Genomic DNA, 26,769 nt, shown 5'->3' with positions numbered 1-26,769 from the left:
AAAATGAAAATAGTAACTGATAACCTGCAACAACAGAAATCTAGATTTTCAAATGAAAGGTAATGGTCATATTTCAAACATTTCTGTTATTGGATATTTATCAGAGGAATTTTTAATGCATAACATGCTGAATTTGCATGTTAATCGGTAACTTAACTATATGATTGACATAGTGTGTAGGATAGTGTTAATGCTCGGGGATTGCTGGTCGCCGCGGCCTCGGTGGGCCGAAGGGGCCTGTTTCCTCGCTGTATCTCTAAACTAAATTAAACTAAATGACTAGGATGTAAACATGGACAGGTTGGTTAGTAAGTTTGCAGATAATATTAAGATTACTGGAGTTGCAGACTGTGAGGAAGGCTGTCAAAGTATACACTGAGATAGAGATCAGTTGGAGAAATGGCAAGTGGGGTTTCATCCAAACAAGTGTGAGGTGTTGCCCTTTGCAAAGTCACATGTAAGGGGAAAACATACAATTAATGGCGCGACCCTTAAAAGTATTGATGTACAGAGGGATCTTGGGGTCAAAGTCCTTAACTCCATGACAGTTGCAACACAAATTAGCTAGAGTGGTAAAGAAGACATATGGTATGACGCCTTTTGAAGGTCGGGACTTTGAATATAAGAGTCAAGAATCTTGATGCAGATTTATAGATCTTTGGTTAGGCTGCATTTGGAATATTGCATGCTGTACTGGTGGCCCCATGACAGGAAGGACGGGAAGGGTTTGGAAATGGTGCCGAAGAGGTTGAGCAGAGCGATGCCTGGATAAATGGAGAGGGAGAGGTTGGAAAGACTTGGAATGTTTTCTCTGACATACCAGAGGTTGCGTGGAGACCTGATAAAATTATGGGAGGCATAGTTGGTGTTGCCTTTTTCCCAAGGTGGAAAAGTCAAATACAAGAGGGCAGAGGTTCAAGATGATGGAGGCAACGTTTAAAGGAGAAGTATGGGGTGAGTTTTTCTGCACAGAGGGTGGTGAGTGCCTGGAAAGTGCCGCTGGAGGTGTTACTTGAGGCAGATACAATAGTAGCATTTATGACACTTTTGGATAGGCATATAGATAGGCAAGGAATGGAGGGATATGGATTATGTGCAGGTAGATAAGAGATGGGCTTAGCCTCGTGTTTGGAACAGTCATTGTGAGCCCAAGGGCCTGTTCTTGTTCTTTACTGTTCTATGTTTTATGGCTTTTCAAAGACGATTAAGAATTGGAGTATCATTCAGTTCTGATCATTCTGCTGTGGGAAAGATGCACTAAGATAGGCACAAAGTGGTGGAGTAAGTCAGCAGGTCAGGCAGCATCTCTGGGAAAAAAAGGATGGGTGACGTTTTGAGTCGGTATCCTTCTTTCCCTTTCCATTAAGCTGGAAAGAGTGCAGAGAATATTTACAAAGATGTTGCCATGACTCAAGGGATTGAATTGTAGAGGGAAGTCAGGCTGGCCAAGATTTTATTCATTGGAGTGAAGGAGACTAAGTAGAATAGAATCTTATAAAAGTATAAAATCATAAGGGGCAGAGATAAAGTGATATGTATCCTTTTTCCTCAGGTTAGTGGAATCAAGAACTAGAGGGGCAAGGTTTTTACAGAGTGGTATGCATCTGTAATGAACTAGCATTATAAGTGGTTGATAACAACATTTAAAAGACATTTGGACAGGTAAATGGATGGTATGAGGATTTCGAGGGACCATCGCTTATCTACCTGTACATAGACAATCTGCCAGAGAATTAGTTTAGTTTATTCGATGCATAGTCTACAAAAAAAAGTATATTACCAAGATTTCCATCCTGAACTTGACAAAATAGATCAGGTTTTCCTATCTATCCAAAAAAGCCAAAACAGAAATCCTTTTAACATTTTAAACAACAGCTCTGCCTTAAGGAGACCATTTCCATCTTGTCCAGACCCACAATGTTACTGAAGTTCTTTACCTTCGTAACATTTTTATATATCTCTGTGTTCTTTCCAAGATCTTGATGGCACACAGAAAGGGTTCAATACTCCAGTTCATCTTGACTTCATTTTGCTCACTTTGTCTGTTAGGGATCTTTTGAAAGTAATTTTTAATCAGCTTTGTGAACTTAACCCAGCAACTTTAAAAGTAATTGTGTATGCAAATCAGATATATTTTTCTTCTATTCTCTGTAAAACTGCAGATTTTGTTTTTTCATTGCCTCTCCAAGAAAATACATCACCGTTTTCTTCAATCCATTTCATTTGTGCTTGTCTACTTCACTGCTTAGGCTGACCTTTAAATGTCTGCAATCTTCCTCATGGTTAATTACTTTTATAAGCTTTTTCAAAAATTCTTCTTGTCCCAGATCCAAATCATAAATACCGATCAAGTGGACTGGCGATTGTCACACTGAATCCTAAAGGAGACCTCAATATGCTTCCTCAGTCTGAAAAACAAGTGTCATCATGATTTTTTGTCTATTTTACAATTTTGTGCCTATGCTGCAACATGTCCCCACGGTAGCGCAGCGGTAGAGTTGCTGCTTTACAGCGAATGCAGCGCCGGAGACTCAGGTTCGATCCTGACTACGGGTGCTGCACTGTAAGGAGTTTGTACGTTCTCCCCGTGACCTGCGTGGGTTTTCTCCGAGATCTTCGGTTTCCTCCCACACTCCAAAGACGTACAGGTATGTAGGTTAATTGGCTGGGTAAATGTAAAAATTGTCCCTAGTGGGTGTAGGATAGTGTTAATGTACGGGGATCGCTGGGCGGCACGGACTTGGTGGGCCGAAAGGGCCTGTTTCCGGCTGTATATATATGATATGATATGATATCCCACAAGCTCTAATTTTGCTACACTTACTATGTGAAAAATGATCTATGTTTAAAGGACAAATAGAATGTTTTTTGAGGGCATATTTAGAGGGGTTTGGAGGTCATGGTACATAACTGCAGGGTTCTAGCATGCCAGCCAATACAGTGGTCACGAAAGGTATGTTTGTTTTGATTTCAAATGAGTACAAGAGTAAGGAAGTTTTGATGGTTATTTGGGATTTTGGAGCAACACGTGAAAGATTGAGTCGAGTTTTGACTTCCTTTACTAAAGGAAGCGTATACCTGTTTAGAGTCGTAGGTATTTATTCACAAAGTGCTGGAGTAACTCAGCAGGTCAGGCAGCATCTCTGGAGAGAAGGAATGGGTGACGTTTCGGGTCGAGACCCTTCTTGTCAAAAATTAAAATTGCACCAGAAATGAACTAGAAATTCTTACTTGCTGCAGCTTTACAGACACATCAGACGCACAACAAATACAATAATTTGTGAGTTCTTCTAAGTAAACTAGAGGGGAGAGAATAAAGATAGTGTATCTAATCCTAACTTTGAGGATGGGAGGGCGGCCACTGAGAAGGGTTTTAGTATATTTTTTGGAGTTTAGAAATATGAGAGGCAGCCTTATTAAAACATGTAAAGCAGCCAGGGCTTGACGAGGCAGCTGTTTTTCCCTTTGCTGGAAAGGAACAAAGGTTCTCAGAGGAACAGATTGGCACTGTGGACTGAGATAGAAAGAAATTCTTTAAACAAAGATTGTGAACTTATGAAATTCCTTTATTCCAGACACTCTGGGAGGTTTCTATTCAAGAGTGGCCACAAGCTAATTAAGAAATAAAGATAAAGTGGAAATGGAGAAATGTACTTATGACCCTATTCAATGATCTATTCCCTCATGACCTTATACACCAGTGTACACGGGGTGGCGCAGTAGTAGACTTGCTGCCTTAGAGTGCCAGAGACTCGACTTCGATCCTGACTACGGGTGCTGTCTGAATGGATTTTGTATGTTCTCCCCGTGACCTGCATTGGTTTTTTCCTGGTTGTCTAGTTTCCTCCAAAGACGTACAGGTTTGCAGGTTAATTGGCTTGGTAAAAATTGTAAATTGTCCCTAATGTATGTAGGATAGTGTTAGTGTGTGGGGAGCACTGGTCGGCGTGGGCAGAAGGGCCTGTTTCCGCGCTGTATCTCGAAGGATATTCTTGCTATTGAGGGCGTGCAGCGTAGGTTTACTAGGTTAATTCGCGGAATGGCGGGACTGTCATATGTTGAAAGACTGGAGCGACTAGGCTTGTATACACTGGAATTTAGAAGGATGAGAGGAGATCTTATCGAAACGTATAAGATTATTAAGGGGTTGGACACGTTAGAGGCAGGAAACATGTTCCCAATGTTGGGGGAGTCCAGAACAAGGGGCCACAGTTTAAGAATAAAGGGTAGGCCATTTAGAACTGAGATGAGGAAAACCTTTTTCAGTCTGAGTTGTGAATCTGTGGATTCTCAGAAGGCAGTGGAGGCCAATTCTCTGAATGCATTCGAGAGAGAGCTAGATAGAGCTCTTAAGGATAGCGGAGTCAAGGGGGATGGGGAGAAGGCAGAAACGGGGTACTGATTGAGAATGATCAGCCATGATCACATTGAATGGCGGTGCTGGCTCGAAGGGCCGAATTGCCTCCTCCTGCACCTATTGTCTATTGTCTATAAACTAAACAAACTAAACCCTCTATAAGATCACTCCTCATTATTCTGCACTCCAAGGAGTAAAGTCCTAGCCTGCTCAACCTCTCCCTGTAGCTCAGGCCCTTGATGCTTGGCAACATCTCTGCGCCTTTTCCAGCTTAGCATCTTCCCTATAACATGGTGACCTGTTGCTTTAATGAAGGGAAACAAAGAGTGAAACTAGCAAGACGACCTGGGTGGGGGAGGGACGGAGAGAGAGAGACGACTAGGGTGGGGGAGGGACGGAGAGAGAGAGAGAGACGACTAGGGTGGGGGAGGGACGGAGAGAGAGAGAGAGACGACTAGGGTGGGGGAGGGACGGAGAGAGAGAGAGAGACGACTAGGGTGGGGGAGGGACGGAGAGAGAGAGAGAGACGACTAGGGTGGGGGAGGGACGGAGAGAGAGAGAGAGACGACTAGGGTGGGGGAGGGATGGAGAGAGAGAGAGAGACGACTAGGGTGGGGGAGGGACGGAGAGAGAGAGAGAGACGACTAGGGTGGGGGAGGGACGGAGAGAGAGAGAGAGAATGCAAGAGTTACTAGAAATTGGAGAAATCAATATTCATATCGCTGGAGTGTGAACTGCCCAAGTAAAATATGAGGTGATGTTCCTCCAATTTGCATGTGGTCTCACTCTGACAGTGGAGGAGGCCCAGGACAGAACGGTCAGTATGAGAATGGGAAGGGGAGTTGAAATATTTGGCAGCTGGGAGATCGCGTAGGCTAAGGCGGGCTGAGCACAAGTATTCAGCGAAACGGTTGCCCAGTCTGCACTTGATCTCGCTGATATATAGGAGTTCACGCTGAGAGCAACAGATACAGTAGATGAGGTTGGAGAGCTGCAAGTGAACCTCTGCCTCATCTGGAAGGACTGTCGGGGTCCTCCGATGGAGTTGTGGGAGGAGGTATAGGGACAGGTGTTTCACCTGTCAGGAAAGTACCTGGCGAGGGGGTTATCTGAGTGGGAAGGGATGTGAAAAGGTTTCCTGGGCATTTTTTTGCATTCATCTTGTTATTCTATTGCATTATGAACAAGACAATTGTCATGTCATCTTTCTCTATTTCATTTTAATCTTTTTATCGTTAGCCTACAAGCTCAAACTTCAGAAAGACATAAAAAGCTGGAGTAACTCAGCGGGATGGGCAGCATCTCTGGAGAGAAGGAATGGGTGACGTTTCGGGTCGAGACCCTTCTTTAGACGTCTGAAGAAGGGTCTCGACCCGAAACGTCACCCATTCCTTCTCTCCAGAGATGCTGCCCGTCCTGCTGAGTTACTCCAGCTTTTTGTTGTCTATCTTCGGTTTAAAACAGCATCTGCACTTCCTTCTTACACAGCTCAAACTTCAACTACTTCTTCCTTTCCTTTCATGGTAATCTACCCACACTGTCTTTGCTGTGAAGGTTTCCCATTGCTCATTTAGTTTTAAAGGCCAATCTTTAATTCCAATCTACCTGATCTCTGATCTCTTTCAACTCTTTGCCAATTTGAATACTTTTAAGTTTGATGTTCAAAATAAAACATGCCAACTTTTACTTTAGTTTAAGAAAGATAGTAATATCATACAAGCCTCCTGATAAATGATTGATCTGCACTGAATATATAATGAACAAGAGATTAAAAATCTGCAAATGGCAAGTTTTGATCAGAGATTAGAGCAAAATTGTTCCCAGTAGCAGATGTTGCAAAGACCATGGGGTACAAATTTAAAAGTTTGGAAATGTGAAACAAGCGATGTGAGAAATAAACATTTTATAGAGTCATATAGCACGGAAATACCTCCTTCGGCCCATGCCAACTAATGTGCCCCTTGTATACTCGTCCCACCTGCCTGCGTTTGGCCCATATCTCTCCAAACCTGTCCAATGTCTTTTAAATGTTGTTATAGTTTTTGCCTCAACTGCCTTCTCCTGCAGTTTATTCCATTTACCTACCACCCACTGTGTGTAAAAGCCTACCCCTCAGATTCCGATTAAATCATTCCCCTCTCACAAACTTTTATATTCTGGTTCTTGATTCTCTTACTCTAGGTAAAAGACTATGCATCTACCCTATATATTCCCCTCATGATCTTATACACCTCTATAAATCCCCTCTCATTCTCCTACACGCCAAGGATTTCAGCCCTAGCCTGCCCAACCTCTCCCAATAGCTCAGGCCCTCAAATCCTGGCAACATCCTCGTAAATTTTCTCTGTAGGCTTTCCAGCTTAACGACATTTTTCCTATAACACGGTGATCAAAAATGAACGGTGGCTTAATTAGGGGCCTGTGGCCTAATCAGTGCCTTGTACAGCTGTAACAGAACATTCTAACTTCTATATTCAAAACACTGATTGACGAAGGCCAATGTGCCGAAAGCCTTCTTGACCACCTTATCTACCTGTGGCACCACTTTCAAGGAACGATGAACCTGCAGTCCTAGATCCCTCTGCTGTACAACACTCTTCAGAGCCTTGCCATTTACTGTGAAGGTCCTGCCCTGGTTAGACTTCCCAAAATGTAACACCTCACATTTTATTGACATTAAACATCATTAACCATTCCTCTGCCCATCTTCCTGACTGATCAAGATCATGCTGTAACCTTTGATAACCATCTTCACTATCTACAATCCAATTCACTTTCGGGTCATCTGCAAACTTACTAATCGTGCTCTGTATGTTCTCATGCAAATCATTAATATAAACTGCAAACATTAAGTGCAACAGCACCGATCCTTGAGTCACAGGCCTCCAGTCTGAAAGACAACCTTTCACCATTACCCTCTGCTTCCTTTTGTGAAGCCAAATTTCTATCCAGTCGGCTAGCTCTCCTTGGATCCCATGCAATTGAACCTTCCAGAGCAGCCTACCATGTGAAACCTTATCAAATGCCTTTTAGAAATTCATACAGACAACATCTACAGCTCTTCCCTCATCAGACATTTTAGTTACATCTTCAAAGAAACAGCCCACTGAGTCCATATGTAAGTATCGCCAGGTTTTGGCCCCATTTTCAAAGTCCATACTGCAGCTGGCCATCAAGGCCTGTTGCAGCCACTACCTCCATCCAGATCATAGGCAAACTTCTGTCCCTCTCCTCGCCCGGACATCTTCAGCCTTTTGTGCCCCGGAGGTGCCTCCCGCAGCCAACCTTGAGGGCGCAGAAGGTAACACCCCTTGTTCTTCTTACTGGCCCTTTGTTCTAATGTCTGCCGCCATTGCCGACTCCCTCCATCCTCCTCTCCGGTTCTCCTGTCCTTAGGGATGAGCAGGGGCCACCAGGCAGGTTCCTGGTTCCAGGCCTTCTGCAGGCCTTGTGCTTTAAACCTCAACACAATTTTTCTCAAAACAGCCACTTACACACAGTGGCAAATTAAACGTCTGCTCATCTGAAAAGCCACCTTTTAAATAATCTCTGCTGCTCTTCCTCCTTTCTGGGTTTAGTTTTAGAGAAAAGTGTGGAAACATGCCCTTTGGACCAATGGATAACATGCTGACCAATGATCATTCATACACTAGTTCTGTCCTGCACACATGGGACAATTTACAGAAGCCGAATAAGCTACCTCACTGGGAGAACTCATGGGCGGTCACAGGGAGACCGTATAGACTACGTACAGAAAGCACCGTAGTCAGGATCGAACCTCGGTCTCTGGTGATCTAATACATCAACTCTCCTGCTGCACCACTGTGCCACCCGTACCACTGCGTCACTATGCCACCACGGTCTCACTGTAATAAAATCAAACTCAATTCTCTGAAATTTGTGTTAAATGTTTTGAGTGCTGAGAACTAATCCGGATTAATAGTTAGGAATCCAATATTATTAACTGATTACAGGCACTCCTTGATTTACATTATGTGTGAGTTATGTACTCTCGCTGACATAAACAATTCACAATCGATGATCCCGTTTCCTGAATGACCTGTGTTATTGCAGTGGGAGGATGGCAAGGGCTTCCTCTCTGCTTCATAGTCGGGGCGTGTCTAATTTTGAGTTTAGAAGAGGATGCCCAAGGATCCACAAACCTGTCTTCATCGATGGGACAGTGGTGGAGAGAGTAAAAAACTTCAAAATCCTGGGCATGCATATCTCTGAAGATCTGTCTAAGGCGGCTAAATGTTGGATATTCTTCAGTGGTCCGCACAACTATAATGAGCTAGGTGCGATCAATGCATAATTCTTCCTGCATTCCTATATCTTTTCATTGAGGTGGTCTTGTTTTCTTGAAAAGAAACACTGGGTAGAGAGTTTACAATAATAGCTTAATGTGAGCCAATACTTTGTATAAATAAAACCACTAAGACCTGAATTGCGGTTCTTCAATGTGCGCTGCCAAGAAAAATAGTCAGATTGCCAAATGATATCGATACTTTAAGATCCTCCAAAGATTTGGCCCATTTCTCTTGGTACTGCGGTGTTTATTTTTGTGATGATGCATTGCCAAAATCTACAGTCCTGACCTGATAGGCATGGTTCTGCCGCAGGCAGACCGCAGCCTGGTGCACTACCTGGACCTAGACGCTGGTGTGGTGCAGGAGCTGTAAACATGATAGTCGTGTTTATAGTAGAGTTACACTTGAGAGCATGCAATGCTGCCAGCAGGCAGAAGGTCTAAGTAAACATTTAGTCTCCTCAACAAAAATGCAATGGAGGGGTAAGGCAGATTGCACTTTCTCCGAAACTGTAATGTCATAACACTGCAATATTCTGCATTCTCGTGTTTTTCTCTTTGCTTTACCCCTGTTGTATTATGTGTGGCTGGGTAAATGTAAAAATTGTCCCTAGTGGGTGTAGGATAGTGTTAATGTACGGGGATCGCTGGGCGGCACGGACTTGGTGGGCCGAAAAGGCCTGTTTCCGGCTGTATATATATGATATGATATGATATGATATGTATTGGTGTGATTTGACTGGTTAGCATACAAATGTTTACACTGTATCTTGGTACATATGACAATAATAAACCAATATCAATACCAATGACTTACCAGCTGGAGATAATTACTGTTATTGTGTTGTGGTCTGCGTGGTATGACGTTGCAAAGGGTAGTACTGGTTCCTCTTAACTCCAACATCACAGGTTTGATCCTGACCTCGGACGTTGTCTGTGTAACTTTGCAGATTTTCACCAAGTTCTCTAGTTTCCTCCCTATCCCAAATGTATGCTCATTGGTAGGTAAATTAGACTCGACAAGCTGAATAGCCTCTTTCTACGTCGTCAACAACAAATAATACCACCCAAGCCTTTGTAGTTCGAAGCCTATTTGTAGGTTGGAGTGTTTAATAGTCTGATAGTTGTTGAGAAGAAGCTGGTATCTGATGATACTGGCTGGCGTTTTGAGGCATTAATTCCTATAGGTCCCTTCGATGGTGGGGAGGTCAGTACCTGTGATGGGCTGGGCGCTGTTCACCACTTTTTGTAATCTTCTGCGTCCGTAGGTGTTCAAGTTGCTGAACCAGGCCATGATGCAACCAGTAAATATGCTCTCTACTGTACACCTATAGAAGTACATGAGAGTTTCGTCGTCATAAATCTCCCCAGTTTTCTAAGTAGATGCGTTGATGGGCTTTCTTTATGATTGCATCGTTCGATCAGCTGAAAAGGTTGTTGGCTGCAACCTTCCCCCCATCGATGAACTGTACACTGCAAGGGCCAGGAAGCGAGCGGGTAAGATAATCTCTGACCCCGCTCACCCCCTGGCCACAAACTCTTTGAAGCATTTCCCTCTGGAAGGCGACTCCGGACTGTCAAAACCGCCACAGCCGGACATAAAAACAGCTTTTTTTCCACGAGCAGTAGCTCTACTCAACAGCCAAAAGTCTGTAGCCTCCTTTTGCTCTAGTATTTTATTTCATTCTTCACATGTTTAAATTAAAATGCTTTATTTTTAATTGTCTACTGTATATCGCGTTGTTACTTGCGAGCAAAACAGCAAAGCAAATTCCTTGTATGTATACATACTTGGCTAATAAAATGTTTTAATTTCATTTCAATTCAATTCAATTCAATGTGCTGGGTCCAGGACAGATCCTCGGAGATATGCGCGCTCACCAATTTGAAGTTTTTTACTCTCTCCACCACTGTCTCGTCGATGAAAACAGGTGTGTGGATCCTTGGCCTTCCTCTTCTAAAGTCAACAATCAGTTCCTTGCTTTTACTGACATTGAGAGCATTTGTTGTTCTGGTACAGTTTGGTCATTTGATTGATCTCACTCCTATACCCTGATTCATCGTCATTTGGAATTTGTCCTAAAAAGGTGGTGATTCTGTGCTGTAAAACTATGTATTTGGCTTCTACACCAAATTAACCAACCATCCAAGAGTTTCCCAAATAGAAGCCTTTGATTAACCAGGAGGTCTGTATTCTTCAGAGAACCAGATCTTGGGCATTCATATCTGGTGGCCGATTCATACAAGAAGTCCAGATGCGACCATGATAAGGCCATCAAAAAAGGCTAAAGAGGACTTTTGCTCTAAACCGGAGGATGAGACGGGATGTTCGGCAACTGTGGCAGGGCTTGCATGCCACCACTTCCCACAAGGCCAAACCAGGGGGCAGCTCAAACGCCAGTGAAGCATCATGCTTGAGCTTAACATGTTCTGCGCACGCTTTGATAGGAAGAACATTGATGTGCCTTTCTGGGCCCCCATTGCCTCCAATGGCATTACAATCTCTGTCACAGAGGCCAACATCAGAAAATCCTTCAGGAAGGTGAACCCTCAAAGCGTCTGGACCTGATGGTATACCTTGTCATGTTCTCAAACCTGTGTAAACCAACTGGCGAGAATGTTTGTGGGAAAACTTCAACATCTTACTACTGAGATCAGAGGATCCCACCTGCTACGAAAGGGCATCAATAATACTGTGGCCCAAGAAGAGTAAGAGGGCTGCCTCAATGACTACCAACCAGTGACACACGTCCATGGTGGTGAAATACAAATAAGCTCTGTACTACATCACATTGTTTTTGTCTTTGAACTGTCATAGTTTGTTTTTGTTACATACTGAACTTTTTTTGTCATTTATTATCACAGTACTATAAATTACATGTCTGTTGTGCTGCTGCAAGTAAGAATTTCATTGTTCCGTTTTGGGACATATGACAATAAAACGCTTTTGACTCTCGACTTCTTCTCTGGAATGGGAAATGTGAATTACCCAAGTGGTATGGAAAAGGAAAGTTTCTACTATGATTTATTGATCCAGGTTTGAAAGTATTCTTGTTGTATTTTTCCTTTTCAGAGCTCGTCCAGTTATTACCATGCAGATTGCTATCCTTCTTCCTGAATCCATTAACATCACTGCTCCACAGTGCCATGATGGCTTTCACCCTGTCAACTGTTTCAATGTTACAACTTGCTTCCGCTTTCATGGCAAGCAGGTCCCAGGTGAAATAGGTAAGTGTCTAATGATGACGTTAGGTTTTTTAGTGTTCTTTTTCATTCTCACGGACATTTTCTGGGTTAGTTGAACTGTTAATTGACGGAATCATGTCTTTACAGGTTCGCCAACTTAGAACAGAATCACAAAAATTATTTTCACTAATATTTCAAAACCATTTACAGGGCCGTGAGAATAAAATACTGATCCGCTCTTTACAACTGAACCTGACAGGACATTATCTTGTTGCAATAGCTATCAATGAGATGATTAGAAATTGCATTTTGAAAAAAAAAAGTAGTTGTTGGCCAGAATGAAACTACTTTGGACAATTAATTGAGCTAGATTTTTAATGGGAATCCTTTTATTCCTTTCACTGTGTTAATGTTTAAATAGTTTATGAACAAGTTGGAAATACTTTTCCAATTTGGCACATGTCTGGTATAAATACAGTGCTATTTTAAGGCAGATTTATTTTTAATGGATTAACATAAGCCAAAAATAACACAAGGAGGTAAGTAATGCCTTCTTCCAATGCAATGGTTACTTGCCTTATCCTGGATTCTCTAACCGCGTAATTAGTCCAAACCTATCCAGTCGTTTAACTTTATCAATCAAATAATTTATTTCACGCGATACTGTTCAGCAGTTCTAGGCAAGAGTAATTGTAGCCTGATGATGGGAAATAATTGAGGCAGATGATTTATTGGCAAATTTGAAACCAATTCAGTACATTGAAACAAAAATATTACCCTGCTGGATCAGGGATTTGCACAGCACTTTCTTTCTTTAGTTCGATCCTTGCATGTTTATTTTCGTGGTTATCATGCATGATCTGTAAAATGCTTGAAACCTGGGGATTTGTTCCATCCTGTCCCACTGAGGAGTAATTATAATCTCAAACATGCAATTAGTGTGAACTTACTGAGGCGTCAGGGATGGTGCCGGGTGTGCCAATGACCACACCGACACACTCAGTGGGGTGAACTCACGTGGAATGTTTTATATACAGTAACAAGAAAGTTCAGGACCACATGGGGGCTCTGTCCCTCGTTGGCAGCGAGCGTGTGCGGAGGGACTCGCGATCTCAGGCTTGTCCCGGCAACTGTCCTGGTCTTGAAGGAGAAGAAGTGGCTATTTCAGGTTTCTCCCTTCAGTTCACCAATGCTTGACGGTGAGGCGCGAGCAATCTCAGGCTTATAATGGGCTTGAAGAGGTGGTGCTGCCGGTCTCTGGGTTATCCTGGCGGCTCAGTCCAGGCCCCTGTGTGCAGGGGTAGTCCCTGCCTTGTTGTTGGTGGGCAGGAAGAGGCACTGGCATCTCAGGCTTGCCCCGGCCACTCAGCCTTGACCGCAGTAGACACTGACTGTCCAGGGCTTCTTCCCGACAGCCCAGTCTTGAAATCACTGTGGCGCTGGTGGTCTCGGGGTTGTCCCAGTCTTCCTCAAACTTGCGACAGGGGAACACAGCTAACAGGGAGGCACCCCACTTTCTCTCCTCTCTCTCTCCCCCTTCCTCGCTGCTTCCTCTTTTGACCCCTATTTGGCTCCCCTCCTTTCCCCCTCCCTGCTTTCCCCCCTCCCTGCTTTCCCCCCTCCCTGCTTTCCCCCCCTCCCTTCTTTCTCCCCTCCCTGCTTCTCCCCCCTCCTAGCTTCCCCCCCACTCGGGGCCAAAGGGCCTGTTGCTTTGTGGCATCTTTCTATTTGATTTATTTTGGGCATTGTTAGGACGGTAGATGTGGCCATAATCAGATATTTTAGAAGAGGAGTGAGATGGAGGATTAAAACTGACAGGAGCAATCACCCAGTCTGCTTACAGTTTCTCCAAAAGGAATGTATATTTCAGACCCTCGAGTCTGTTTTTTTTATTCATTGCCTTATAGCTGAACTGTACCTTATCTTAAGTTAACCACATTGTTTACTTATCCCAAAACAGTTCCCAATCGACCATGCACAAGATTCCAGATTTCCACAACCCTTTGAAGAAATGCATGGCGATGTTTTTGCTGAATTGTTTTCGTTTGACTTTAAACCTATTACTCCCTTCACTTGATGTCCCCCATAGAACAAGTTGTTTCTCTGTGCCTTATCAGTTATTTGGAATTGAGAAGAATGAGAATTATCCTTCGGGGGCAGAACAGGGGAGAGAAAGAGTCTTGAAAGAAATTACGAAGTGAAGAGGTCGGCCATTTAAAGATGAGGCTCATATGAACTTTTTTCTGAAATTTCCTACCCCAGAAGTTTGTGGGGACAGTTCATTAGGGGTAATTTAAGAGGAAGTTGGTTATTTTTTTAATGACCAAGGAATTGTGGCTACGGGGAGATTGACAAAGAGGAGGAGATGAGGCTTGAGTCAGATCAGCAAGATAATTTTGAACAGATTTGGTTGGATTAGGGGTGAATGCCCTACTCCTCCTTCTATCATCTTTATTTTCTTCTGTACTTGATCATCTGGAATTTCATTTCATTTAACTGACTGGATACTTACAGCCAGTGCTGCCACAGCCATGATGGGCACTTGGTGCTGTTACTTTTATGCATCTGATTTGGAAGTGGAAGGAAATGACTCATCAAACACGAGCAATAAAAAGGAACTGCAGCTGCTGGGTAAGACCACAGATAGACACAAAATGCTGGAGTAACTCAGCGGCTCAGGCAGCATCTCTGGAGAAATTGAAACAGTGATGTTTCGGGTAGGGTGGGGGAGGGAGATATTTGTAAAAGTTGGTGAATTTTGCATTCACACCGTGTGTTGTAAGCTATGCAAGCAAAGTGCGAGGTGCTGAATCCCCAATTAACGTAGGACCTCACTCTGGCAGTGGCAGGGACGTCATTGGAGAGGGTAGCAGGAAAGGCTTTACTCCCATTTGGAAGAGAATGGGTTAATTTCAGACAGTCAGCATGGCTTTGTACATGGCAGGTTTAGTTTTAATTTAGTTTAGAGATACTGAGTGGAAACAGGCCCTTCGACCCACTGGTTGTGTCTTATGAGCTTAGTCAAGTTTTTTGAGGAGGTTACAAAGGTGATTGATGAGGGTTGGGTGGTGGATTTTGTCAACATGGATTTTTGTAAAGCATTTGATAAAGTCCCCCATGGTTGGCAGATCTAGAAGATCCTGTGGATGTCTTACTGATGGAAGACAGAGAGGGTTGTGGTGGAAGGACAACATTCTCTGGATTCTCTCACTGTGACTAGTGAGTGTGTACTTTGACCTCCACTGTTTGTAATATATATAAATGACATGGACATAAACGTAGGTGGGTTGGTTTGCAGATGACACCAAGATTGCTGGGATCATGGACTGTGAGGAAAACTGTCAAGAAATACAACGGGATATAAATCAGCTGCAGAAATGAATGCAGAAATGGCAGGTGGAGTTTAAGTTGAGCAAGTGCACTTGAGAAGGTCAAATGTAAGGGGAAAATATGCAATTTATGCACATCCCTCAATAGCATTGGTGTATAGAGAGATCTTGGCAACACAAGAAGTTAAAGTGGTAAGACATAGGGTTTTCTTGCCTTCACAGCTTAAGGCATTGTGCATTAGAATCAGGATGTCATCTGTCATAGGCTGTCACGAGGTTAATCCCCGGGATGGCAGGACTCGTATGAGGAAAGATTGGAAAGGCTGGGCTTGTATTCACTGGAATTTGGAAGGATGAGAGGGGATCTCATAGAAACGTACAAAATTATAAAAGGACTGGACAAGCTCGATGCAGGAAAAATGTTCCCAATGTTGGGGGAGTCCAGAACCAGGGGCCACAGTCTAAGAATAAAGGGGAATGCCGTTTAAAACTGAGAAGAGAAAAAAGTTTTTCAACCCAGAGAGTTGTGAATTTGTGGAATTCTTTGCCACAGAAGGCAGTGGAGGCCAATTCACTGGATGAATTTAAAAGAGAGTTAGATAGAGCTCCAGGGGGCTAGCGGAATCAAGGGATATGGGGAGAAGGCAGGCACGGGTTACTGATGGTGGATGATCAGCCATGATCACAATGAATGGCGGTGCTGCCTTGAAGGGCCAAATGACCTCCTGCATCTATTTTGTGTGTTTCTATGTTCCTATAATGCAGCTTTAGAGGACATTGGTTCGGCCACATTGGAATATTGTATGCAGTTCTGGTCGCACAATCACAGGCAAAGTGTAGAGGCGTTGGAAAGAGTGTAGACAAGGTTAACCAGAATGTAACCTGGCTTAAGGGGTATTAGCCACAGGGAGAAGTTGGACAGACTTGTATTGTTTTCTCAGAGGTTGCAGAAGACCTGATAGAGGTGTATACAATTATAAGAGGCGTAAGGGAGATGGAACATTTTTCCCAGGATGAAAAAGTCAAATACTAGAGGGCATTGCTTTAAGGTGAGGGGGACAAAGTTTAAAGGTTAAACTTAAAGTTTTAAAAGAGAGCCCCACGGTATCAGAGAGAAGATACTAACATGGATAGCAGAAGGCAAAGATTGGCATTAAAGGGTTTTCTTTCTGGTTGGCTGCCAGTTACCCGTGGTGTTCTACAGGGTTCGGTGCTGGAGCCGTTACTCTTCAAAAGTTTCAAAGGTTTCAAAGGTCTTTTATTGTCACGTGTACCAATTAAGGTACAGTGATATGCGAATTACCATACAGCCATACTAAAAAAGCAACAAGACACACAATGACATAAAAGTTAACATAAATATCCCCACATTCCTCACTGTGATGGAAGGCAATAAAGTCTAATCTTCCTCCCTCATTTTTCACCCGCGGTCGGGGCAGTCGAACCATCCGTCGGGGCGATCGAAGCTCCTGCAGCCAGCGGTTGAAGCCCCCGCACGGGGCGGTTGAAGCTCCTGTGTCGTGACAGTCGAAGCTCCCGCATGGGGTGGTTGAAGCTCCCGTGGCCGGCGGTCGAAGCCCCTCACACGGGATGGTCGAAGCTCCTGCGGTCGGCGGTCGAAGCTCCGGCGGTCGAAGCTCCCGCGTCGTGGTGGCGGTCGAAGCTCCCGCGGCTTGGTGATCCCAAAGTCAGTCTCTGACCAGAGACCGTGAGCTCCACGATGTTAAAGTCCGCAGGCACCTGCGGTTGGAGCTCAGAGGTGGTTGCCTGGCAAAGGGATCGCAAGTTCCGTGATGTTAAAGTCCACAGGCTCCGGCGGTGGAGCTCTCGAAGTCGGTCTCCAGCAAAGGCCGTCAACTCCTCGATGTTAGGCTGCAGTGCGGACGGAGATACGATACGGGAAAAAAAACGCATCTCCGTCGAGGTAAGAGATTAGAAAAAGTTTCCCCCAACCCCCTCCCCTACCCCCCACATAAAACAAGCTAAAGAACACTAAAAACATACATTTAACAAATACTAAAAAAACAACGAAGAAGGAAGGGTCAGACAGACTGTTGCCGAGGCAGCCACTGCTGGCGCCACATTGTAAACCAATGATTTGGATGAGGCAATTGAAGGCTTTGCAGCCAAGTTTTCAGATGATACGAAGATAGGTGGAGGGGCAGGTTATGTATAGAAAGCATGGACTCTGCAGAAGGACTTGGACAGGTTGGGAGAGTGGGCAAATAAGTGGCAGATGGAATGCAGCATGGCAAAGTGTGGAGTCATGCATTTTGGTAGTAGAAATAAAGGCACAGATTATTTTTGAAATGGGAAGAGAATTCAGAAATCGGAGGTGCAAAGGGACTTGGGGATGCTGGTACAGGAATGATTGGGTTACCAGATGATAAGCATTTGACGGCACTGGGCCTGTACTCGGTGGAGTTTAGAAGAATGAGAGAAGTATAGTGAAAGGCCTGGATAGAGTCGATGTGGAGAGGATGTTTCCACTAGTGGGAGAGTCTAGGACCATCCACAGCCTCAGAATAAAAGGACGTATAAAAGGAGATGAGGAGGAATTTAATTAGTCAGAGGGTGGTGAATCTGTGGAAATCATTGCAACAGAAGGCTGTGGAGGCCAAGTCGATGGACATTTTTAAGGCAGAGATTGACAAATTCTTGATTAGTACGGGTGGCAGGGGTTATGGGGAGAAGGCAGGAGAATGAGGTTGAGAGGGGAAAGATAAATCAGCCATGATTGAGTGGTGGAGTAGTCTTGATGGGCCAAATGGCCTAATTTTGCTCCTATAACTTATGAACTTATGAGTGGCATGGTGGCACAGCGGAAGAGCTGCTTACTAACAGCACCAGAGACCTGGGTTCAATCCTGACTATGGATGTTGTCTGTACGGAGTCTGTACGTTCTCCCCGTGACCTGCGTGGGTTTTCTCCGGGATCTCCGGTTTTGTCCCACACTCCAAAGACATACAGGTTTGTAGGTTAATTGGCTTGGTAAAATTGTAACGTGTGTGGGTGTGTGTGTGTAGGAAAGTGTTAGTGTGCTGGGTGATCATTGGTCGCCGTGGGCTTGGTGGGCTGAAGGGCCTGTTTCTGCATTTTATCTCTAAACTACAAAAATAAACTTAAGAAATGTGCAGTAGAACTTTTTTACACTGAAGGTGGTGAGGGCCTGGAATGCGGTTGGTGGTTGAGGCAGATGTGATAGTGGCATTTTAGAGGCTTTTGGATGGGCATAAGGATATGCAGGGAATGGAGTGATATGGATTGTGCCCAGGTAATTAAGAGATGGTCTTGGCATCATGTTCGGCGCAGACATTGTAGGGAAAAGGGCCTGTTCTTGTGCTCCTCAAGTTCCACCACACTCATACTGAAGATAATTTAGTCCCACCTATCCTTGGGATGTGGGAGGAAACGGGAGCACATGAGAGAACCTACGCGGTCACAGGAAAAACTGGAAGTCAGGATTGAAACTGATTCACTCGAGCTGTGAAGCAGACGTTCTATTAGTTGTGCCACCATATTGTTCACAAATAACGATAATAATGTTTAAAAGGAGCATTTGAGAGAGAGAGTATTTGTCCTAATTACCAAGGAATGTCTTTTCCTTTTAATTAATTTTTTCTCTAGGATTTATGCATCTTCGGCAAGGTCAACATTTATTTCCCATGCCAAATTTGCCCTTGAAAATGTAGTGGTGAGCCACCCAGCTGAAGCCCCCTGCAGTCTAAATGTATTGAGATCAGCTGCTGTGTGTTTCATCTGTGTACTTTGGTGTATTTGCAAGAGTTGCATGTTTGGAACAGGAGTCACAATTGTTCTCCAAAGTTAAAGATAAAAGTAGATTTCAATACAATGAGTTTACTCTGGCAAAATTTGAGCACCAAGAGACAAAGAGAGCAGGTTCAGGTAGCGAAAGAGCCATCCTGCACTTTAAGAGTGTTCAACTGCTGGGGGCAGGGCCCGATGATATGGGAGTTCAAGCTACCACTTCACATAAGGCAAGGCAAGGCAAGTTTATTTATATAGCACATTTCATACAGCAATGGCAATTCAATGTGCTTTACACAGAGCATAAAAATACAGAACAAGGAGAAAAGGTAGGAAAATACAAATAATAAGAGTAATAAGATAAATGAATAATAGTTATAAGTAAGATTAATAGAGTAATGGGGGATCATGACAGAAACGATTCCCCCAGAAAAGACTACACGATGCACTCTGTGACGCGTCGGGCGACAATTCTGTCAACATGTTGGACAACGACAGAAGCCAACAGCGAGCTAACGTCGTCTGACACATGAGCGAACGATGGAGTAATAAAATTAGATAAAAGCCTGGGATCTGACTTGGAGCCATCCAATTGAACACATTAATTGATTCTTGGTGCATTAAGTTGTGCCAAAGCTATCATCCAAAAACCAGATTGGTCTGAAGTGGTGACCTCCATAATAATGACTGACGCTCAAAATGAGGGAGCAATGATTCATCCCATTTAGCAATATCATCAAATTTGGAAACATACCATTAAATTTAGAAAAGTACTTGGTACATGAAAGATCTAACCCCAAATACTCCCTTGAAACATCAGTTGTTGGCGACATATTTATGTGGATTTAAGAGTCCGTGTCTGCTTTTCTGAATGAAAATCAAAATTCTGGGTTCAATCAAAATTCTAACATTCACTGACGTGACTCCGAAAAGATGGTTAAAAAAATTGAGCGAAAAATGATTGATTATTGAGTGAAAAGAGGTAGGATGACTCAAATTGGCCAGAGATGGATATGTTATGGCGCGATATGTTATGGAATTCTCTGCCACAGAAGGCAGTGGAGGCCAATTCACTGGGTGAATTTAAAAGAGAGTTAGATAGAGCTCTTGGGGCTCGCGGAATCAAGGGGTGTGGGGAGATAACACGCACGGGTTACTGATTGTGGATGATCACAATGAATAGCTAGCTCGAAGGGCCGAATTGCCTCATGCACTATTTTCTATGTTTCTATGAAAATATGGTTGTGCATACTACATCTGGCCGAGCAAAGTGCTTGAGCTAACACTATTTGAATAGATCAACACTAACTCATGCACCCAGAGCTGTTTAGCCAGAACTCAGTCTTCCTGCACTAGTTCTAACTGGTCACTTTATTCCTAAACGATTGTCTCCTCTCTAAATGTGCAGAGTATCATAAAAATATTACCAGCTGCACCACCTCTCATGATATTTCACGGCTTTATTGCAGAATTGGCTTACAATCTGACAGTGGATACCGTAAAGAAAGAGAAAGGTCTGCAATCCAGAGTTTACATCCAGGCAAGTGATCCAGTGAGCCATGTCATGGAGAACATCAAGCTGTCCTCCAAGAAGGAGAGTTGCAAGCATTACTTTGTCTTTGTCAAGGTCAGTCCAAGCAATTTTGCTTCATGTTGAGATCAATTATGTTCTTTAAAGATTTTATGTTGATTTTATGTTGATCGAGTTTGGCTAAAAATAAGGGCCACCTAACAGGAATGATAGAATATCTAAAAGCTCAGATGCAAGGAGCTTATTGACAATCATCTGCGGCTGGTTATCTTGTGGGTGATTATCTCATGAATGGCTTGCACGTGGCTGGTTTGCATGTGGTCGGTTGTACCATGAATCATTGCTCTTTCTGACACTTTATTGAACACAAAATGTCTGAGTTGCTCCAATTGCAGTGGCAGACCTTGGTTGTCGACACTATCTGAAAGCTGCTAAATTTGAGCACAAAACGGCTTAGTGTTAAAATACTGATTTTATCAGTCTTACCCCAGCTGAATATGCAGTTTGATTGATGGCAAAAGCAGTTTATAAACTCCTGGCATTCTAGAGGGAGTGATCGGGCTCGAATTGGGGGTTTTACCAAGGGAGCAATCAGGCTGGCACAGGGGCAATGCTGAGGGAGTGACTGGGCTCATGTTGAGGCATTGCTAAAGGAGTAAATGAGCAGGTTGATGGCACAGGAGCAGTATCACGTAAATTGCTGGGGCAACCCTTGATTAACAAGTTACAACTCATTTTGTTTTTGAAATTAAAGACTTGTTCTCACCATGTTGGGTGATATCTTAACCCATGCCTTAAATATTCAGTGCGAAATTTAGACTTGTTTACTTCCTGTATCATCTAGCCCTGCTCCAGTGTTCTTTTTCACCTCCGAACCCATTCTCTCTCCAAACGTAAATTCCTACAATCCAGGCAATATACTGGCGAATCTCCATTGCACTCCCTTGAAGCACAATCCTACCTTTCTAAAGTGTGGCGACCGCATACAACTCTCCAAGTGCAGTGTTCCCAGATTTTATAAAGCTGCAACTAACCTCTCTACTTTTATATTCTAAACCCTGACTTTTGAAGGCAAGATTGCAATTTGCCTTCTTCACCCACCATACCTATTTGTGTTCCTATTCTGAATTATGAGCAAGCAATATCATGTTGCATTGTTTGGATTTCAGCATTGACGACAGTAACATTATATTGGTCTGAATTCACCACAAAGAATGAATGTTCAGTCTGAAGAAGGGTCTCGACCCAAAACGTCACCCATTACTTCTCTCCAGAGATGCTGCCAGTCCTGCTGAGTTACTCCAGCATTTTGTGTGCACCTTCAATTTAAACCAGCATCTGCAGTTCTTTCCTACACAAGGAATGAATGGTTGGGCCCTGATAAGTGTTGTAGAACAGAGGGACTTGGGAGTATGAGAGTGTCCTACTTTCCTTTGGAGTATAAGAGTTTCCTGAAAGTGTCATCATGGGTATACAGTTTTGTGCGCTGGCCTTCATCAGTCAGGGCATGGAGTTGGGACACAAAATTGTAGAACCATAGAGGATGGAAACAGGCCCCTTATCTCAACTCGTCCTACCGATCAAGATGCCCCATTTGCCCGCATTTGATCCATATCCATATAAAACGTTCCTATCCATCTACCTGTCCAAATGTCTTTTAAATGCTGTTATGGTATCTGTCTTGTCCACCTCCTCTGGCAACTCAGTCCATTGACTGACCATTATGTTGAGTTGTACAAGACGTTGGTGTGGCTTCACACTATAAGGGGAAAGATTTAAAAGGGTTCCATAGGGAAATGATCATAGAGTATTTACGGAACAAGCTGCCAGTGAAAGGAGGTTGTTGTATCTGCTTGTATAGTCTGGTCAGGTCTCTTATTACATTTCTGTGAACTTCTGGTTGGAGCAAAACACAAAGTGCAGGAGGAAGTCAGCAGGACAGGCAGCATCTGCGGAGAGAATGGACAGACAGTGTTTCGGTCGGGTCCCTTATTCAGACTGATTGTAGGTGGGCGGTGGGACTGGAAAAGAGATTGGGGCAGAATAAAGTCTGGTAAGTGGGCGATACAGTGGCGTGGCTGGTAGTGTTGCAGCCTCACAGCACCAGAAGCCTGGGTTTGATCCTGACCATGGGTACTGTCTATGCGGAATTTGCACATTCTACCTATGATCGTATGAGCTTCCTCTGGATGCTCTGATTTCCTCTTGCATTCCAAAAATGTGCGGATTTGTAAGGTGCTCTGGTTTCCTCCCACATCCTAAAGACGTTAACATTTCAACACTGCTGCATAAAACAGATTTCCTTACATGGAAATACAAGGAACTGTAGATAGACTGATAGACTGGAGAAGGCTCCCGACCCGAAACATCACCTATCCATGTTCTCCAGTGATGCTGCCTGATCTGCATAATGCTTATTCTGTCGCCTCCACCTCTGTGCCTATTTCTTTGGCAAGGTGTCCTTGCTCCCCACAGATGCTTCCTCCTGTTTCCAACGCTCCTTCTCCTCCTGAACACTCCCTGACGACCTTTTACCCCCACTCAACCCATCATTGATTGTCTTGACTCTTCTACTCCCCTAACCCAGCCCACTCTCACCCTCATTGAATGGTCATCTTCGAACCCGAAGGACGAACAACAACAATGATTTAGAAATCGTGTTATAAAAAACACTATATAATCTTTAATTATGTTTCTAAAGACAAATATAGAAATGATTGTTATTAGTTATTTTCACAGTCGTATTAAGTGAAGTTGGATTTTCCAAATTGCCTTGGTTTAAATATGGTTGGACCGTCAGGTTATTGTTAATCAGCATCATTAAAAGCACTTGGTCATTGGTTCTGGATAAAGAGGCAACCAGCTATACTGTTTACCAGAGGTTACCAGAGGTTTTAAGAGGACAGTCCAGGGCTCTAGTGTTATTTTAAAGAGAACATACACATTTTCTGGAGGAATCAAGAATAAATCTTGCAATGGAGGAATCAAGAATAAATCTTGCAATGTTAACAGTTATGGAAACATACTACTTCCAAAATATTGTGTAAATGATTCCCATCTCTAGCCCTTGCCTAGTTCAAAAAGCTTCCTGTGTTGCATTGCATGCTACCTAGCAGTTATCAAATTTTATGTAATTAAGATATACGATGGGGTTTTTCATTTAGTCTGGGTGTATGTGTAATACTAAACACAAGTGGAAAAGCAACCAAAAAAAAACACTACAGGTACCATTTTTTTTTGGCAATGTTAACAAAACCCAGAAAGTAATGGAAACACTCAGCAGGTTAGGCAACATTTCTGGAGAAAGTTAATAATGCCACCTGAAATGCTGAGTATATTTTCAGCATTCCCTGTTCATATTTCACCTGTGCTCTTTACATGCAGAGAGGGTGGCATGGAGTTGGTGGGCCTCTTTCTGTGCTGTACAACTCTGACATATTAGAGCCAAAATCAGGAGTGATTTCTGGTTGAAGATATTTTAAATATGTTTGCCTTTGGGAGATGAAATTCAATTGTACACGATAGTTCATTTCACTTTGTTGTCTGTGGGGGTTACAGGATATTTAGTTGGAAATAATTTATTCAATCAGAGCAGGAAATAATAAGAGATAGTGGCACTGCAATAATTGGGGTTAAGTTGGAGATGCGAGTAAAGATAGAAAAAAAATGGGTGTGTTGTGGGACCTTATAGATTTTCTGCAGGTTAAAATGACCACCACGAATGTGGTAAGGCCGCAGGTTGATGCCTCTGAACTATGCTAATTTATTCAATGCCAATTTAGTTTTTGTGGCTGGAACTCAGCCTAGTGAAATGAGCCCAGTGTTAATATAAGAAATGTGAAGTAGTAAATTTTGCTGATCTCATAATCTGGTGAAAACAGTACATTGGCATCCATTGTGAAAAAGAAATTAAGGGTATTGGATTCCCATAATCTTTTTGACCGTTTTGAACTTTAACTACCTTGACCTATGCTTGTTGTGCAGATCAGGTTCTTGGTGAGGTCCACTCATCAAAAGTATGTTTGACTTTTGTGGTGTATTTGGAATACGGTTGGAGTATTGTATTCAGTTCTCGTTGCCCCATTACAGGATAGATGTAGAGCTTTGGAGAGGGTGCAGAGAATGCTGCCTGGATTTTCAGCGACAGGGAAAGGGTGAATCGTCTTGGATTGTTTCCTTGAGAACATCGGATATTGAGGGGAGACTAGATAGAGGTATATAAAATTCTAAGAGGCATAGAGAGGGTAGACAGTCGGAACCTTTTCCCCCAGGGTGGAATGATCCAACACTAGAGGATATACAGTGCCCTCCATAATGTTTGGGACAAAGACCCATCATTTATTTATTTGCCTCTGTCCTCCACAATTTGAGATTTGTAATAGAAAAAAAACACACGTGGTTCAAGTGCACATTGTCAGATTTTATTAAAGGGTATTTTTATACATTTTGGTTTCACCATGTAGAAATTACAGCAGTGTTTATACATAGTCCCCCCCATTTCAGGGCACCATAATGTTTGGGACACATGGCTTCACGGCTGTTTGTAATTGTTCAGGTGTATTTAATTGCCTCTCAGCACCTAGTCTTTGGAGGAAAGACGGCTGCAATACAGGCCTGGCAGAGCATCACCAGAGAAGACACCCAGCAACTGGTGCTGCCATGAATCGCAGACTTCAAGCACTCATTGCACACAAAGGATGTGCAACAAAATACTAAATATGACTACTTTCATTTACGTGACATTGCTGTGTCCCAAACATTATGGTGCCCTGAAATGGGTGGACTATGTATAAACACTGCTGTTATTTCTACATGGTGAAACCAAAATGTATAAAAATGGCCTTTATTCAAATCTGACAATGTGCACTTTAACCACATGTGATTTTTTCTATTACAAATCTCAAATTGTGGAGTACAGAGGCAAATAAATAAATGATGGTTCTTTGTCCCATTATGGAGGGCATTGTATGGGTGAAATGCAGGCATATAGGACTAGTATAGATGGCATCTTGGTTGGCATGGGTAAGTTAGGCTGAAGGGCCTGTTGACATTCTGTATGACTCAATGAGAAGGACATAGACTATGTAATTAAGGGAAATGGAATGGAATATATTCACACTACAAAAGAGGGGTTATCAACTGTCAAGACTCTTTAATTGTCATATGTACTGGCAATGGAAGAGTGTAATTCTTACTTTCTGCAGTTTAACAGTTCCATGAATGCAATAACACACAAATAATATATGGTACTGGTGGCCTTGAAGCATGTTAAGGTGGATAAATCACGGTGGCCTGACGCGGGCATGTGTGACTGGTGTAGCTGGAGCATCTTGGTTGGCATGGGTGTTGGGCTGAAGGGCCTGTTTCCGTGTTGGATGACTCTATGAGAAGAACATGGACCCTGTTAATCCTAGGACATTGTTGGAAGCTCGGGAAGAAGATGTCCCTGGCAGAGATGTTTGGATCATCTTTTTCTATGGGTGAGGGAGGGGAGGGAAGGATAGCGTGTATTGTATTTGACAATATGTTATTATTTAAAGATAAAATTAAATTCAGTGAAACTGGGGAAAAAAACTGCGGAAGCTGAAAATGAAAAATAGAAAAGCTGGAAATACTTAGTATGTCAAGCTGCATTTTTTGGGTGGAGAAACAGAGTTAATGTTTCATTTATTAAAATTACTTTTATTTTTAAACGTAAAATGATCCTGGGTATAAAAAGTTAACAGTTTTTGCTAAATTCTTCAGATGTTATCTTATCTTTATATCTTTACTGCATTTATATGCTGTTGATTCTCAAAGCTTTGTGCGAAGAAGGAATTTCATTGCATCCTGGTGTTCATTACAGTAAACTAATATAATCTGAACGTTCAAAAGTTCAAAATGTACAGAGTACAAATTCTCACTGAACTGGCATCCACATGAAAGGCAGATTAAACTTTATTTTCAATGCAGTATTTTGGAAATTTATTTTCTGCTCAAGACAACACCTGAAATCTATGAAGTTTCCAGCTTGCAGTCTGAACTGTAATCTAGTGCAGAGGATTTGTGCTCCGAGAGATTCTATATAATAGCCTTTTAAGGACATTGTGTTACTGGTTTGCCTCCTGGGAAGGGCTGACAGCCCATTTTCTCATGCAACACATACATTTAGTGCAGTGTTGTTTAGGAATCACAAAGCCTGGGAGATTGGGAGGTGATCTTTTGGAGTGTAACTCGGAAACAGATGATGCGCTTCCAACTGCGTCATTGCTTCATCACAAAAGGGCAGGACTACATTGGATGTCAATAC

At 43.0% G+C, this 26,769-nt stretch overlaps 1 protein-coding gene across 1 annotated transcript in view; it reads left to right on the top strand.

The window, feature by feature from the left end:
* itga9 (integrin, alpha 9) overlaps nucleotides 1–26,769 on the top strand; it is a 265,189-nt gene that overhangs the window by 75,108 nt on the left and 163,312 nt on the right. The window contains exons 14-15 of the mRNA XM_078397893.1: nucleotides 11,740–11,894; nucleotides 20,419–20,576. Coding sequence (XP_078254019.1) covers nucleotides 11,740–11,894; nucleotides 20,419–20,576 — 313 coding nt within the window. The remainder of the gene's footprint in view (nucleotides 1–11,739; nucleotides 11,895–20,418; nucleotides 20,577–26,769) is intronic.

This window comes from Rhinoraja longicauda, chromosome 4 (genome assembly GCF_053455715.1).
Source record: "Rhinoraja longicauda isolate Sanriku21f chromosome 4, sRhiLon1.1, whole genome shotgun sequence".
NCBI classification, from domain to species: Eukaryota; Metazoa; Chordata; class Chondrichthyes; order Rajiformes; family Arhynchobatidae; genus Rhinoraja; species Rhinoraja longicauda.
Note: the sequence above shows the minus strand (reverse complement) of the source record. Positions and strands in the feature narration are given on the sequence as shown.